Below are 16,073 nucleotides of genomic sequence, written 5' to 3'. Positions count from 1 at the left end.
ATGATATGATAAAATATGTGATAAAATTAGTAAAGTTACACAGATACCAGGATTACATGGTTTCATTTCATGGCAATGTATATAGGTTTACACAGATAAGGTTAATAAGTGTGTTATACATGTTAACATGTATAAGGTTTACATATTGTGGCTATACTTTTAAAATGCTGTATATTTTAACATTGGACTGGCCCCATTCACTTCCATTGTAAGTGTCACACTGTAACAGCAATTTTTGTTTCTTCTTTTTTAAATAAATAACTGAAGGACGAGTTGAAATTAATTATTTTGGAAATCAACATTGTACCACAATTGCTGTTAATTGAGCTTTACTTGAATTGAGCCTAGAACATTCCTTAAATATTTCCTGTGAAAAGCCCCAAAAAGATACTACATTATGGTAGATGAGAGCATTGAATAGACATTATAGAATGTGGCTTTAATAGTCGAAATATTGTTTGTTTAATTATGTATCATCATTAGAGATCTCTGTGTCTAGGTGTCCTCGCTTGGAGAGGAAATGTAAAAATTTATTCAGTCAAGTCCTATGGTCTAGATTTTGGCCATCAGACCTTTACTGTGTCCTGGGTACTTCCTTAACTGCACAGCTTCTTGTAACTAATACCACAAATTCATATTTATTATAAAATATTTTGTTTCACAAGTTGTTTGAATGGGATTGGGGGATGTTTCCCCATCAATATCTATGGTGGTAACGACCCTGCCCCAAACAATTCCAAAGAAGTTCAAAAACAGGGGAAAACTACTGGCAAAAACCACAGCAGACAGATAGCATCACTCTTTACTGTTGTTTTCTAATCAATAAGAGCTCAGACAGTGACAAACTCCCAACAGACGACATCCCATCTCAAGCTGATTGATAAAGTCTGGACTGCACCCCAAAACCTTAATCTGTTCGCTCTCTAACAGTGACATCTAAACCTTTAGGGTTGATAAACTTTGAGCTGAGCATTCCACCTACTGATTACCACATTCATCATTTGATGTTGAGTTCTAATTAGATGTCTTCTGTATTCACTGTGAATATATTTGCGAAGAAATGAAGGGGTGGGGTTGAATATATTGCTCTTGTAACTCTATGTCCATCCGCAGGTTGCTAGGATACTGGGCGTTACCAAGGAGATGCAGAGGATGATGGGAGTGAGCTCGGGGCTGGAGTTGCTGACTCTTCCGCATGGACACCAGCTGAGGCTGGATCTACTGGAGAGGTTAGAGAAAACACACACACAGCTATCTAAAGAAAGACTTTCTATTCTATCTTTTGTTCTTAAAGTTTGCTTTATGGTGTGTTCACGTCATATTGGAGTTACCATAATTATGAGTTCACGTCTTTGTCATTGGAAGATGATGGTTCCAGATTGATCTCACTGTGAATTAGGTGACAGTAGGTTAAAAGTTGTGCTGCTGAAATCGGTCTGTGCTTACCAAAATTCAAAGCACTGCCTCCAGTGGCCAAAGCTGGAAGTGTCATACGTGAGCTCAAGTTTCCGAGTGAAATGTCTACAGAGTGGCGCCAAAAGCAAGTTGGTAAGTGAGTTGTATTTTTAATTGTAAATGATGTAATACAGTCAACAGGAATGCACATTTTATTAACCATACGCCCTAACCCAAACCATAACGCCTTATTCACATGCATGAGCAGTGCAGTCGCATTGGGCTTTCACAGTGGCCGAATTTCTTTGAGATAGTTCTGCAGCTCTGCACTGAAAATAAAGTTATCTTTGGGTTCCTACACCAAATATTTTCTTTAATAAGGCCTTAACATATTTTTTGAGAAGAGGTAATTGATAAATATAACAAATTGGTCTTCATGAAATCGTAAGTACATGAGTCACGTGCACTTGTTTGTTTATCAGCTTACTTGGACATGATTGGTTAATGTTTTAAAGCCTATACTATTTATTTATTCTTTCCTTTATTTAGTTATTTTGTATTTGTTTGTATGCAGACCTGTGAATTGTAGTGAATTGTAGGTTCTGTTTAAATATTTTTCATTTGCTTTTGCATACATTTTCTTTAATCTAATTATTTTAGTTTTCAACTGCACCCAGTTCTGCTGAGTTTAGAGTGAGCTGCGCCGCAAAAATAGGCTCAACGCCAAATCCAGCCTAAGCCTAACCATCAGTGGAGCAAAAGTTTTGTTTTAAAGCAAAAATACAACTATTGAATCATGCTCATCATACGTGGATGGGCATTTTGGGATATCGCAAAAAAAGCACTGGATGGAAACAACAAGATGCGAGAAAAATCTCTTGTGCATAAAAAACATATACACTTTCTTGAGGTGGATACATTTGTTATTCGATATGAAGAAATGCACATAAACTATGATGGAAACACATTTACAGAATAAATAAAAAAAAATGTATCCCCTTTTCTTCTAATTTTGAATGCCCAGTTCCCACTACTTAGTAAGTAGGTCCTCGTGGTGGTGCGGTTACTCACCTCAATACAGGTGGTGGAGGCCTCCGCTTCTGAGACCGTCAATCCGCACATCTTATCACATGGCTTGCTGTACATGACACCGCGGAGACTCCCAGCATGTGTAGGCTCATGCTACTCTCCATGATTCACGCACAATTTACCACACGCCCCATTGAGTGCGAAAACCACTAATTGCGACCACAATGAGTTTACTCCATGTGACTCTACCCTCTCTGGCAACCGGGCCAATTTGGTTGCTTAGGAGACCTGGCTGGTGTCACTCATCACACCCTGGATTCTAATGATTCCAGGATTCTAACTGCGATTCCAGGGGTGGTAGTCAGCGTCAATACCAGGCCCCCAGAATAAACTCATATTGAATTTATTAAGAATATAAGATGCACATAAAATGTAATGTGACTGAAAAACTTGTTCATAACTAGACCAATCAATCATCGCATCTGAAATGTTGCTCTGGTCATCTTGAAATAACGGTGTCATGAAAATCCAAAGCCTGCATTGAGTTTGCAGAGCAAATATGTCGAATACAAACTTAAACTGTGCTGAAGATCAGGTTTATTGACAATATCAAATAGATCCACACGGCCTGACTGAGGATGGATGCGCAGTCACTCCCAGACATGAGACAAGTTCGTCACAGTGTTTTGTCTGAATGTTCTAAACTGTGAGTATGTCATTAATAAAAGTGTCATGTTGGCTACAATTTCCCTGGGAGTGATGATTTTGTTCTTTTGAACATATTGACTTCGGGCTTTATCTGCACATTGATTTGCGATGTTATGTTTTTTGGCATAAATTACATTTGCAACTTGGATTGAAACATTGATTATGTGCACACGATTACTTCCTGGTTTCCATTGGACCAGAACCTGTGTATTGTGCAACATGCTTTCAGGAGCACCAAAGCAAAAGGTAAACATATTTGAATTACAGCAAACTAGCTTGTTTTTTAGCTTGTCAATAGCTTTGACAAAACTAGCATTTTTTTAAATTTTATAAACACTTTAAGATACTTTATAAACCATTGTGGGCATATCCAAAAAACAATCATTTTTAGATTTAGCTGACATTTTTCAGAAACCTTGTAACAAAAATTATAGCTAGGTCAGAAACACACACATTTTCACCCATGTAGACATATTCATATCTGCATATTTGCTGAAAATAAACACACATGAAAGAAAATCTCTTAAAATCTATGAGATCTCTTTAATGCCTCAATAATACCTTAATAGAGATTAAATGGAGAGCAACTGGAGACTTTTGCTGACTGAAAAGCTTCTCAGATTTTAATCCCTAACCCTACATCATATCAAACTTGTCACCTCTAGAGTTTCAGAAGAAATCTTAACAATGTCTCAAACATGTGCTCAGATTTGCCTAGAGACAATATTCCAAAATCAAATATTTTTTTCATCAAAAAAAAAAAGTTTCTTCCAAAACTGAATTATATGCTATCCACATTGACTTCATAGCAATACTCTATAATCAGTATAGACATATCAGTATATCTATACACATCACTTTTATGTATTCAGATGTGTCACCTTTCCTCTAGCGCTACTAATTGCACATTGTGTGAGCAATAACGAAAAAGTAATTGTGTTCACATAAACAATGATGAGTGAGATTTTGAGGTTGTATTTGCGCTCTGAAATTACATTTTCACTCCACTGACGGTTGGGTTAAGGGTTGTGGTTTGAGTTAGGGAGTACAGTTAATACAATATCCATTCCTATTGATTGTATTACATAATTTTACAACTAAAAAAACTACTCGCTTTTGGCGCCACTCTGTGGACATTTCCCCAGAAAACTGGAGATCACACATGCCCATATGTTTAACAACACTTCCAACTTCAGCCACGGGGGGAAGTGGTTTAAATTTAAATAAGCACAGACCAATTTCTGCAGTAGAATTTTCAACCTAGTTACTGAATTCACAGTGATATCAGTCTGTCATAATATAGCAATTATCAAGAAAGACATAACTACGGATGGGTTATGTCTTTCCCATAATGTTCGACTTAACCTCTTGCTCAACAGTTATCACCGCATTTGTTTTTAACGTATTGTAAGTGATCATCTGTATTGTGTTATCTTTGTCTCTCATTGCAAAGGTTTTACACCATGTCTATAATGATGGCGGTGGATTTGCTGGGCTGTACGGGGAGCACAGAGGAGAGAGCTGCCCTCCTGCATAAAACCATCCAACTAGCTGCTGAACTCAAGAGCAATATGGGCAACATGTATGGATTTGCAGCGGTCATGAGAGCCCTGGAGCTACCACAGGTAAGACAGAGATAAGAAACCATCTGCACAGAGAACAGAAGGAAAGAAATTGTATATCATGGTGATGTAGCTTAGTTGTTAAAGATCTGGGCTGGTAACTGAAAGGTTTTAGGTTTAAATCGTGCAAAGGGTGACCCAGAACTATAAACAATGTGTAGTGTAGTGTATGTCACTCTGGATAAAAAGTGTTTACTAAATGACACATTTGTAAAATCACAGAAGGTTTTACAACATAAAAACCAACAAATCTTTACATTTTCAAAAAAAAATGGCTGAAGTTAAAGGAGCCCACCCCAATCCTTGTGTCTCTAGATATGGCTCAGGTTGCTTCTTTAATGTAAGTCTATGAGATTTTTTTGTTGGTTTAACATTGTCCAGTCAAGTCCAATTATATAGACTTAATTGCACATCTCTCCTCAATAAGCCACATGTTTGAGATATAATGTATGTATGTAGCACCTGAGAGACTGTGTACTTTTCCTGTGTGATTGTCAGTAAATCGAAGTGTTAATCAGATGCATTATTTAGCATTGAAAGTTATTTGCAGCTTACAATACAGCTGTCGCTGCACTATTGTGTTTGTTTGCACTGACATTTACCACAACAGCAGTTAAATCACATTCCATTTCAGCCGTTTTTTGAGTCATAACAAAAGAATTGAAGGGCAGTGAGAGGAGAGGGAGTGAGGATAGAGATAAATGTGGAAAAAATATAATGGGGGAGGGTTGAGAGCAAAGAAATGAACTGCCTGGACATGTGTAAGGATCAAATCAAATCAAATCACTTTATTGTCACACTACCATGTACACAAGTGCAACAGTAGGTGAAATTCTTGTGTGCAGTTCCGAGCAACATAGCAGTCATGACAGTGTCTAGACATATACCAATTTACCAAAAACAACATATTTACACAACACAATTTACATATCAAATGTACACATACTTACACAACACAATAATTATATACAATGTACAGTAAACCACACACACAATATAGAATTCACATACAATAAAAATAAAAGTGCTGATTATTGATCGTGAGAGATCAAGTGTTCAGAAGTCTGATTGCTTGGGGGAGGAGGCTGTAATGAAGTCGGCTGGTGCGGGTCCTGATGGTGCGATACCACCTGTCTGATGGTAGCAGTGAGAGCAGCCCATGACTTGGGTTGCTGGAGTCTCTGATGATCCTCCAAGCTTTTTTCACACACCACCTGTTATATATGTCCTGGAGGGAGGGAAGCTCACCTCCGATGACGTGTCTGGCAGTTCGCACCACCCTTTGCAGGTCTTTGCGGTTGTGGGCAGTGCTATTGCTGTACCAGGGGGTGATGCAGCCAGTCAGGATGCTCTCAACAGTGCTGGTGTAGAACCGTCTGAGGATGTGGTGGTTCATTCCAAACTTCCTCAGCCGTCTCAGGAAGAAGAGGTGCTGGTGAGCCTTCTTCCCAACGGCCTCGGTGTGGACGGACCATGTGAGTGGGTAGAGAGCAGTGTGTATTGTAGATGCAATGGCATCATCAGTGGAGAGGTTGTTGCGGTAGGCAAACTGCAATGGGTCCAGAGAGATGGGCAGCACAGAGCAGATGTGATCTCTGATTAACTTCTCGAAGCATTTGCTGATGATGTGGGTCAGAGCAACAGGGCGCCAGTCATTTAAGCAAGTGATTTTGGCTTGCTTCAGTACAGGCACAATGGTTGACATTTTGAAGCATGTGGGGACTACAGACAGGGAGAGGGACAGGTTGAAAATCTCCATAAAAACACCAGCCAGTTGGTTCGCCTTCAAGCTGGCATTTTAATGCTTGTAAGACTTGAAGACAAGGACAGGAACTCAAATGTACAGTCTCTCAAAAGGTTCTTGCAGTGGATAGCTTTAGGGGTTTGCCAAACCAGCAAAGATACGGGCACGTCAGCATTTGGTATATAGGCAAAACAAGTAAATACAACACAACAAAGAAGTATTTCAGGTTGTTTGTAATTATAGTTTTTAAGACAAAGTACTTACAGTATGGTACTTACACTGTATATACAGTATATCTATGTACTTATACACACTATACAGTATTTATGCAATATGTTCTGTGTGTTTGCTTTAGATCTCACGGCTGGAGCAGACATGGATAACGTTGCGACAGAGACACACAGAAGGGGCCATTCTCTATGAGAAGAAACTCAAGCCATTCCTGAAAGCCATGAATGATGGCAAAGGTAAAACATATTGTCACTTTAGAGTGACAGAAATGCAATACAGAAACTTCGTTCTTTATTAGCCAAGGCACGCTTCAGGCTTACGAGAAGGATCAGCTGGATCTGGGGAGAGAGCGAGCGATAGGGACGGACCCGTCTCTCGCTCCTCAGCCAGATATATGCGAGAGCCCTACGATGAAAGAGTGGGCGCTGACTCCCAGAAGTAAGCGAGGCGAGCGTGAAGCATTTTGCCCGAAAGCAGATCGCAATGCTCGCGCCCGCCCCGCTCCAACGTGAGAGAGGCATACTCTTCCCCCAAACAAACAAAGCAAAACTGATGCGTGTCCATCTCAGCCATAGAGCATAAACAAGAGTACACGCATCGTTTGCTCTGACTTTCAGTCATTCTCTCTCTCTCTTTTTTTTTTTTTTTTGAAGAAAGAAGAACAAGGACTGCCTAACCAAGTTCTAACTCCTAGCAGAGGAAAGAAAGTTTGTGACAGGCTTGTGAGACACAAACACAAAAAATAGATCTGACGACACGCTGGTGACGCATCTATTTATAGCCTGACCACAAGTGCATCCAATGATCTCACCAGCCCAGGCTATAAATTCCGGTCAATGTTCATTCATTGACGTGACACACATATTCACAGCTGGTCACAATGTAGGATTGTTCCCAAAGCGCTTTTCTCAGCGCAGCATCCTAGTGAAGCTTTTTGTAAAGGGAACACATTATTATGGCCATTTGTTCATCATACTTAATATGCACACAACGCTGAGGCCAGTGATGAACCGATTAAGGTGTAAACTTACTGAACGAAGTCGAGCTACAATCTCATCATCTAGGCCTGTTAGTCCAACAAAGTTCAAATCAGACTGGTGCGATTTCACTCAGACTGTACGTTTACGTGACATTTTTTTTAAACGGATTATTATTTTATTCGGACTAAAATCTAACTTTTAAACAGAATGTAAACGTACTGACTGATATAATGAATGAATAGAAATCAGTGGTGTTTTTATAAATAGGTAATTTTTTTATACTTAAGAGTGCATTCTTAGTTTTTCATCCATGTGTCGTTCTTTCAGATCAAGGATCTGTTTAACTGTCTTTAAATTGTGTCTCTCAGAGACGTGTGTACTGTCCAACACATCCTTCCCGCACGTGGTGCCAGTGTTGTCTATGCTGGAGCGCGGTGTGGCGGCAGGGGAGGCGCTGGAGTCCTGGGAGAGTGTGGAGTCTGGGGTGGACGTGGTCATGAGTCACTTGGAAGCAGCACGCACCATTGCTCACCACGGAGGATTGTATTGCACCAACGCTGAGAGCAAATTAAATGGTAAACAATTAAACTGAGTGTAAACTTTGACTATGTACTTCAGTGGTGATGGGAAAGTTCATACTTTTGGGTATATTCTAACACAGGGTACAAGTATTGGGACATAATACACTGTCATAAAATTCCATCTTGCTACCAGAGACCCCTTAAGCCTTGACTGCTTGCCTTTGCAAGTAAGTGTTAGCATCTATCTAGAAAATCTAGCTAAAGTCAAAAGAGACTCGTCACTAAATCCTCTTATGTTGCGCAAGGACTTGTATGCAAGATTAGCCCAAAAAGCTTTTACCGAAGCATAGGGTTGACAACTGCCACGTATTAGCATAGACGTCCATTATTTTGTCCGACATGAAAATGGGGGCATCATATGATATGCCTAATTGTTTTTGTTTTCAGTTTTCTTATGTGTGATTGGTGATTCTCTTTCTCTCTTTTTCCCCGCTTTCTCCTCACAGATTTCCAGGAGCGTAAGGAGGTACTGGAAATCTTTTGTACAGAGTTTCAGATGAGGCTATTATGGGGCAGTCGAGGTTCGGAAGGCGGCCAGTCCGAGCGCTACGAGAAGTTTGACAAGGTCCTCACCGCTCTTTCACACAAGCTAGAACCTATCGTACGACACAGTGAATTATAGCACAAACCCTGATCATCCCGCGCCCACAAATGGTATGATCACTCCCCACTCTGTCACTTCCACCCCCAGACCGGACTATTAAGTTTTGGGGGGGTGAACGTACTGCAGAAATGGAGAATAAGACATTGACGGAATGAAAAGGCACAAAAGGGAACAGGCTTTATGCGAGCATGATAGCGCCCCTAAAGAACACAGATGTGAACTGCAGCAATGAAATGAAATACACATCTAAAGCCAAAATCTCATCTTTTCGTTGGACAGAGAATCAACAAAAACAATGTGATAAAGGGTTTAAGAACTTCTTTTTCAAAAACAGAGAATGTGATAAAGTGCAAGTTATTTTCTGTGAATCAACGATTTTGTCACCATTAGCTTTGTGTCGATGACGAGAGAAAGGTCATCTCCCATACAGGTTGTTTGCGCAGAGAGGAAACTGCACGATTTACTGCTGGAATTGATTAACACACACTCACTTGTCAAATGTCTGAATGTATGTTGCCAAATCATGAATTTAAACAAGATACCTGCTGGATTTTGATGCTGTTATGGCTTTATCAGTAGACAGCTACTGTGAGGAATTGTTTGTTTATTTTTTAACGAGTGTCTTACATGCGTTCACATTCACTCTCTCTGCAGGTTTTTCAGCATCGCTCCTCTGAGCGCTTTATTGTCTGTATGTGTTAAAAAAGAGAGTAACATGATGTTTTCTTTTTCTGTATTTCTGTTGCTCTGTTGTAGAATGTTTTTTTATTTTTAAAGACCCATAAAATTGAATTGGATGTCAATTAGCTTTTAGGCTAATTAACTCTTAAAAGTTGACTAAATTAACTTTTGGCAAATATATTTCAAAATTACAGTCTTTCTGTTTCAGGAAAAAATACTTAAAATGTTAGGGATGTCCCGATACGATACTGGTATCGGAATCGGGTCCGATACCGCACTCTCTCAAGGTCTGTTAGAACAAAGTTTTATGATATAAAAAAAAAAAAGATTCCCCATACGAATGTCATAACGTCAACATTCAGCGCACAAATTAAATCACGTTATGTCCTAGTGTGATTTTTAACCACAAAAGTCTGTGATTTAATGAGATAAATATAAAGTATAGTTAAATGTGAGCACTTGTGAGTGTGTGGAACCAGTGCTGTGTTGATGCCGGCTACTTGTACATGCTCATACACCGAAAAAAAACACCATCATGAGCATCACATGCTCTGTTTGTACCCGATGACAGTGAGCAGACCGCTAATTTACTTTGTAGCGTGAGTCACATACAGACTACATATTTATTTAATTAAAAAGCAGCTTTTGCAGTTTAATAATCACATTGGGTCACGTAGCGACCTGATTTTCCAGAAGTGAGAAGCTACCGCCAAAATAAAAGCTCAAATTAAATGGGAAAAATAAGACAGAAATAAATTACTACCGAATAGTTATGTAATATAGAAATATTTACTGTAATACTACTAATAATAATAATAAAAAAATCTATGGTAATTTTATTATATTTAAGCAACATCTAACATGTTATGCTCTGTTGTGCAGCACTTTATTTTACAAAAATAAACTCCAATGTTATATTTTGCATTATGCTGTGAGGTTCTATATACCGGTAAAAGCCCTTAATTTGATAAAAAAAAAAAAATTATACAATATTATATTGAAAATGAATAGTTTGAACTAAAAAAGAAGTATTGGTACTCGTACTAGTTCTCAAAAAAATGGTATCGGGACATCCCTAAAAAGTATTGATGACTTTACTTTTGATGATCTGATTTGCTGGAGCATGGTCTCAACAATGAGAATGTCCCCTCCCCTCAAATTATAAATACCACCTGCTATCAACTCAATATAGCAAATAGCAAATCATGGTTCACGGCTGTGATGGAAACAAAAGGGCATTTGGATATTTAAAATAAGGTCAAGCCCTTCAATATGTCTTTCCCAATTAGAAAGTAGGTCAATACAGAAAAGAAATCTACTTGTCAAACCATTTCGTGGAGTCTTTAATATCTTTCATCATAGAGCATGCTAGCCAATATGGCTTTCTAGTTTTTTAGACACATATTATCAATGAGATGAGATCACAATGAATGTCAGTTTGAATGAAATGATTCAAGAGCCCATGTAGACAAACTTTATGGAGCATTTTCTAATCTGTGCCCTATTCTGGAACAAAGATACTCTGGGTTAAAGATTTTCAATGAACAGTCAACATAAGCAATCTAACGTTGTCATGCGCCAGGTTTAGTCCATGTTTCGATCATGCATCGCAAGTTAGTAAAGTCTAACTTTGCTTTTTAAAGGAATGTTCCTGGTTCAGTTCAACTGCACTTGTGGCATAATGTTGATTTCCACAAAAACAAATATTTCAACCTGTCCGTACTTTTATTGTTTTTAAAAAGAAGCAAAAATCGTGATTATAGTAAGACACTCAAAATGGAAGTGAATGGGCCAGAGCATAAATGCTAAAATACATATCATTTCAAAAGTATAGCCACAAAATGTAAACGTTATATGTGTTAACATAAATTGAATGTGATAAAATAGCTTACTTATCTATGTAAAGTTATATCCAATATTATAACTTCCTTGACAACATAACAAAACCCTGTATTCCTGTGTTTGAAATAACGTAACACAGATCAGGTCAATAAGCGATATTATCACGCTAAAATAATGTTAATGTGGATAATGTTTACGTATTGTGGCTATACTTTTGAAACTGTATTTATTTTAGCATTTATGGACTGGCCCCATTTACTTCCATTGTAAGTTTTTTAGTGAGCTTAACTTATATTGAACCTGGAACATTCCTTTAATTTTACTTTTTTGTATTTTGTTTAAAGAACTAAGCATTCTTAAAAATGTTATGGCAATAATATATATCACAACCTGCTACATGGAGGATGTTTACGAGGAAAGCTTCACTATTGCTATTGCTCAAGCTTAGGTTTTGGGGGTTTTCAAAACCTCACCGAAATTACGGTTTTCACTTTGGCAGATGATGACATGAACTAAAAAAATAACATAGACTTTGTCGCCTTAGGCATACTGTATCTAGGGACCTGAACTTCATAGAGACTTGTGGGTGGGCTTTTTTAACTTGAGCCAGTATGTAACCACCTAGAAATACAATAATAACCAATCAGAACACCATAGCAACCACATAGCAACACCCTCGCAATTACCCACAAAACCCTTTAATAGTGGTGTAGACATTTGCACTGGCAAGCACCTCTCATTTTCTTCAGAAAATTTATTTTTTTCAGAAAATTTAATATTTGAACAACAAATAAAAATGTAAGGGGTTCAAAAAAGTTCAGCTAGCAGCAAATCATGGCCAGGGGTGGGGCCAGAATGTCCTGGAGAAGGTGCGCAACTGCTTAGCCCGTCCTTGCCTGGGAGGACACAGTGTTCTGCCCAGACATAAACTTGCTGTATGTCACTCTTTCCACCCCTTTGCCAACCCTGGCAATAAAATCCTGGACACGCCCCAGATCATGGCCACCTTCATTAACTTGTATTCACAGATGCCCTTATTGGATTCCAGTACTGTTTTCATGTTCTGGTAGATTTAGCCAAACAAAACCCAAAGTCACATATATATATATGTATATATATGTATATATACATATATATATATATATATATATATATATATATATATATATATATACCTCTGAAAGCAATGTAAATTTTCTACCCTAATTTCTGGGTAACAACACTTACCCATTAAGAGTAAAAGATCTAATGTTGCATATCACATACAGGCTGCTACACATCAAGTCAATGCATATTTCCAGGGAACTTTCCGAAGGTGTTTTTCAGGTATCTTAATAAAGGCACATCTGAAAGTAGATGGTGCTGTCATGTATAGAATAGCATTTTGGGATGAACAGCGCATCATATGCAAGTCCACTTTTAGCCAGCAAAAGGCTCTGTTTAGTAAGCTTAAAAAAACAATAAATGGACCTTTTAAAACTTTTTTTAATAAGGCCTACAGGTCAAAGGCTTGTAACGTGTGTTTGGTTTCTCTATTGAAAAGTTTCTGTAAAGGTAAACGTGTGACTATTTCATTTTGTAAATAGTTACCCTTCAATGGATGACGATGAAGAAAGTGGACGAGGTCATGTGACTGCATCCTTTTATTATGTGCTGTACATACTGGTATGTCCTCTGTTTTGCACTCTTTTTTCAAAAAATAAAATACATTAAGCTTGTGTCCTAGTGTCGTGGAGGGTTTTTCCTCCTAAAATGATTTAACGTAGCAGTAGTAGTCAGTGAGGTGCACAGACCTTAGCAGGGGCATGGGTTCTTGAGTGGGGGGTGCGCTGTAGTAAAGGCACCTCCACTTACATCTCCGCGCTCTTAAAGACACGTCCGCTTAAAAGGGCACCTTTACATTTGCTTGTGCCCCTGCAACCCTCGTTATGTGCAGGTCAGTGGTAGTAGTAGTTTTCTACGTTTCTGTGTGTGTATATATATATATATATACATACACAGTGCATTCAGAAAGTATTCACACCCCTTAATTGTTTCATATTTTGTTATGTTGCAGCCTTATGCTAAAATGCTTTAAATTATTTTTTACCCATCAATCTGCACTGCATACCCCATAATGACAAAGCAAAAAATAGATTTTTGATAACCAAATTTAATTAAAAGAAAAAACTGCAATATCACACTGAAATAAGTATTCAGACCCTTTGCTAAGACACTTGAAATTTAGATCAGGTGCATCCCATTTCTCTGGATCATCTTCAAGATGTTTCTACATTTTGATTGGAGTCCACTTGTGGCAAATTCAACTGATTGGACATGATTTGGAAAGGCACGCACCTGTCTATATAACGTCTCACAGAAAATGCATATCAGAGCATGAGGTCAAAGGAACTGCCTGCAGAGTTTATAAATAGGATTGTGTCGAGGCACAGATCTGGAGAAGGCTACAAATTTTGGCTGCATTGCAGGTTCCCATAAGCACAGTGGTCTCCATAATTCTTAAATGGAAGAAGTTTGGAACAACCAGGACTCTTCCTAGAGCTGGCCGCCCTGGCCAAACTGAGCAATTGGGGAAGAGTGCAAGACACAAAAAACATTGAAAGGACTCTCAGACTGTGAGAAACAAGATTTTCTGGTCTGATGAAACAAATATTGAACGGTTTGGCCTCAATTACAAGCGTCATGTCTGGAGGAAACCATGCACTGCTCATCACCTGTGCAATACCATCTCAACAGTGAAGCATGGTGGTAGCATCATGATGTGGGGGTGTTTTTCAGTAGCAGGGACTGTTAGTTGAAGGAAAGCTGAACGCACCAAAATACAGAGATATCCTTAATGAAAACCTGGTTTAGAGAGCTCAGGACCTCAGACTGGGCCGAAGGCGTAGGGACAGCTCTGTGAATGTCCATGAGTAGCCCAGCCAGAGCCCGGACTTCAACCCAATCGAACATCTCTGGAGAAACCTGAAAATGGCAATCCACCAACAGTCCCCAACCAACCTAACAGACCTTGAGAGGATCTGCAGAGAAGAATTGCAGATGTGCAAAGCTTGTTACCCAAAAAGACTATAATCGCTGCCAAAGGTGCTTCAACTAAGTACTGAGTTAACAGTCTGAATACTTACAGTATGTCAATGTAATATTTCAGTTATTTTTTTTTTTTTTCATTTTAATAAATTTGCAAAGTTATCAAAAATCAGTTTTTTACTTGTTGTCAACAAACAAACAATAAAAAAAATAAATAAAAATTAAGATAATAAAAGGATAAAAATCAACAAACAAAGAGAAAACAAAGAATTCCACAAAGAACAGAATCCATAATTACTACCATAATTTAGTTTCTCTCCACATGGTCCTCAATGAGAACATTCCAGAATGGACAAATACCTGTCCCATTGCTTACCAAACATGTCCAATCTGCCAAACTGCTTGTATGACATCCTTTCAAATGCTGCCACCCTGCCCAATTCGGTGAACCATTCTTGAAATTATGGAGTGCCAATTGACTTCCATCCACTAAGAATTATTTTTCTGCTCAACAATATACTAGTGTGGACCCAGCTTTCTGTATATTTTTCACCTACTTTAATAACCACCTCATCACCCAATATACATAGTCTGGGGATAAATTAAATTTGAGAATCAGAAACCTCACAGATCAAATCTGGACTCTTACCCAGAATTCTTGAATCTTAGTGCAGAACCACATATCATGGGCTATGTCTCCATCTTGCAAATTACATTGCCAGCAGGTAGGTGTGTCTTTTAAACCAAGCCTAAACAATCTAGTCTAGTAGAAACTATGCAACATTTTAAACTGAGTTAGGCGTACCCCAGCCGTGGCAGTCCTCAGACCTTCCGATATAGAACAATTCATCCCGTATCCTGAAAATTTGTAGAAGGAATTAATAATTTATGGAGGCTAGGCATAAATCTACTGGGTTTGGAGACAAATAATAATATATCATCTAAGTAGAGTAGAAGTTTATGCACCACACCTCCTGCTCCAGTGCCAGGAAAACAATCTTTCATTATTGCAGCTGCTAATGCTCCCAGGGCAAGACAGAACAATAAAGGGGAGAGAGGACAGAATTGCCGGGTTCCCCAAAGAGAAAAATCATCTGAAATGAATTCATTAGTTTGCACTGCTGTTAACGGTTGTTAATAAAGTACGGTAACTTAATCACCCAATAAAAGTGTTCCCAAACCCACACTTTTCCAAAATCTTAAAAACATTCCCATTCCACCCTATCAAATGCCTTCTCGGTATCAAGTGAGATGGCAGCAATCAGGGTCTGATCATTCGCTGCTGACTACATAATATTTATAAAACGTCTAATATTATCAGAAGAACCATGTGGCAGGGCGGAGGGTGGGGCCGGGTTATTACACTACTTAATCGATTAGCTAGAACTTTAGACAATATTTTTAACATCTGATTGTATCAGGGAAATTGGATGATAAATTTTACATTCATTTGGATCCTTATATTTGTTAAGAATAAGACTGATCAGGGCTTGCATCATGGTTGGTGGTAGTACAATATCTCTGTGTACTTCTAACATAAGTGGAGCCAGTTCTATGGAGTAGACTCAGGTGTGGGAGGCTTGGAAACCGGGTTCAGGGTAGTGAGAGGAGGACCCTCTGAATCAAGTG

General features: G+C 38.6%; 1 protein-coding gene across 2 annotated transcripts in view; it reads left to right on the top strand.

Annotated features, from left to right (window-relative positions):
* LOC127636180 (SH2 domain-containing protein 3C-like) overlaps positions 1 to 13,129 on the top strand; it is a 73,634-nt gene extending 60,505 nt beyond the window's left edge. For both annotated transcript variants that reach the window (XM_052116603.1, XM_052116604.1), the window contains 5 exons: positions 1,114 to 1,229; positions 4,586 to 4,757; positions 6,854 to 6,965; positions 8,078 to 8,284; positions 8,737 to 13,129. In XM_052116603.1, the coding sequence (XP_051972563.1) occupies positions 1,114 to 1,229; positions 4,586 to 4,757; positions 6,854 to 6,965; positions 8,078 to 8,284; positions 8,737 to 8,912 (783 nt within the window). In that variant the 3' untranslated portion in view covers positions 8,913 to 13,129. The remainder of the gene's footprint in view (positions 1 to 1,113; positions 1,230 to 4,585; positions 4,758 to 6,853; positions 6,966 to 8,077; positions 8,285 to 8,736) is intronic.
* The last annotated feature ends 2,944 nt before the right edge of the window (positions 13,130 to 16,073 follow it).

The sequence above is a fragment of the Xyrauchen texanus genome, chromosome 43 (genome assembly GCF_025860055.1).
Source record: "Xyrauchen texanus isolate HMW12.3.18 chromosome 43, RBS_HiC_50CHRs, whole genome shotgun sequence".
Taxonomy (NCBI): domain Eukaryota; kingdom Metazoa; phylum Chordata; class Actinopteri; order Cypriniformes; family Catostomidae; genus Xyrauchen; species Xyrauchen texanus.
The sequence above is the reverse complement of the archived record's forward strand: the minus strand, read 5'-3'. Positions and strand labels throughout refer to the sequence as shown.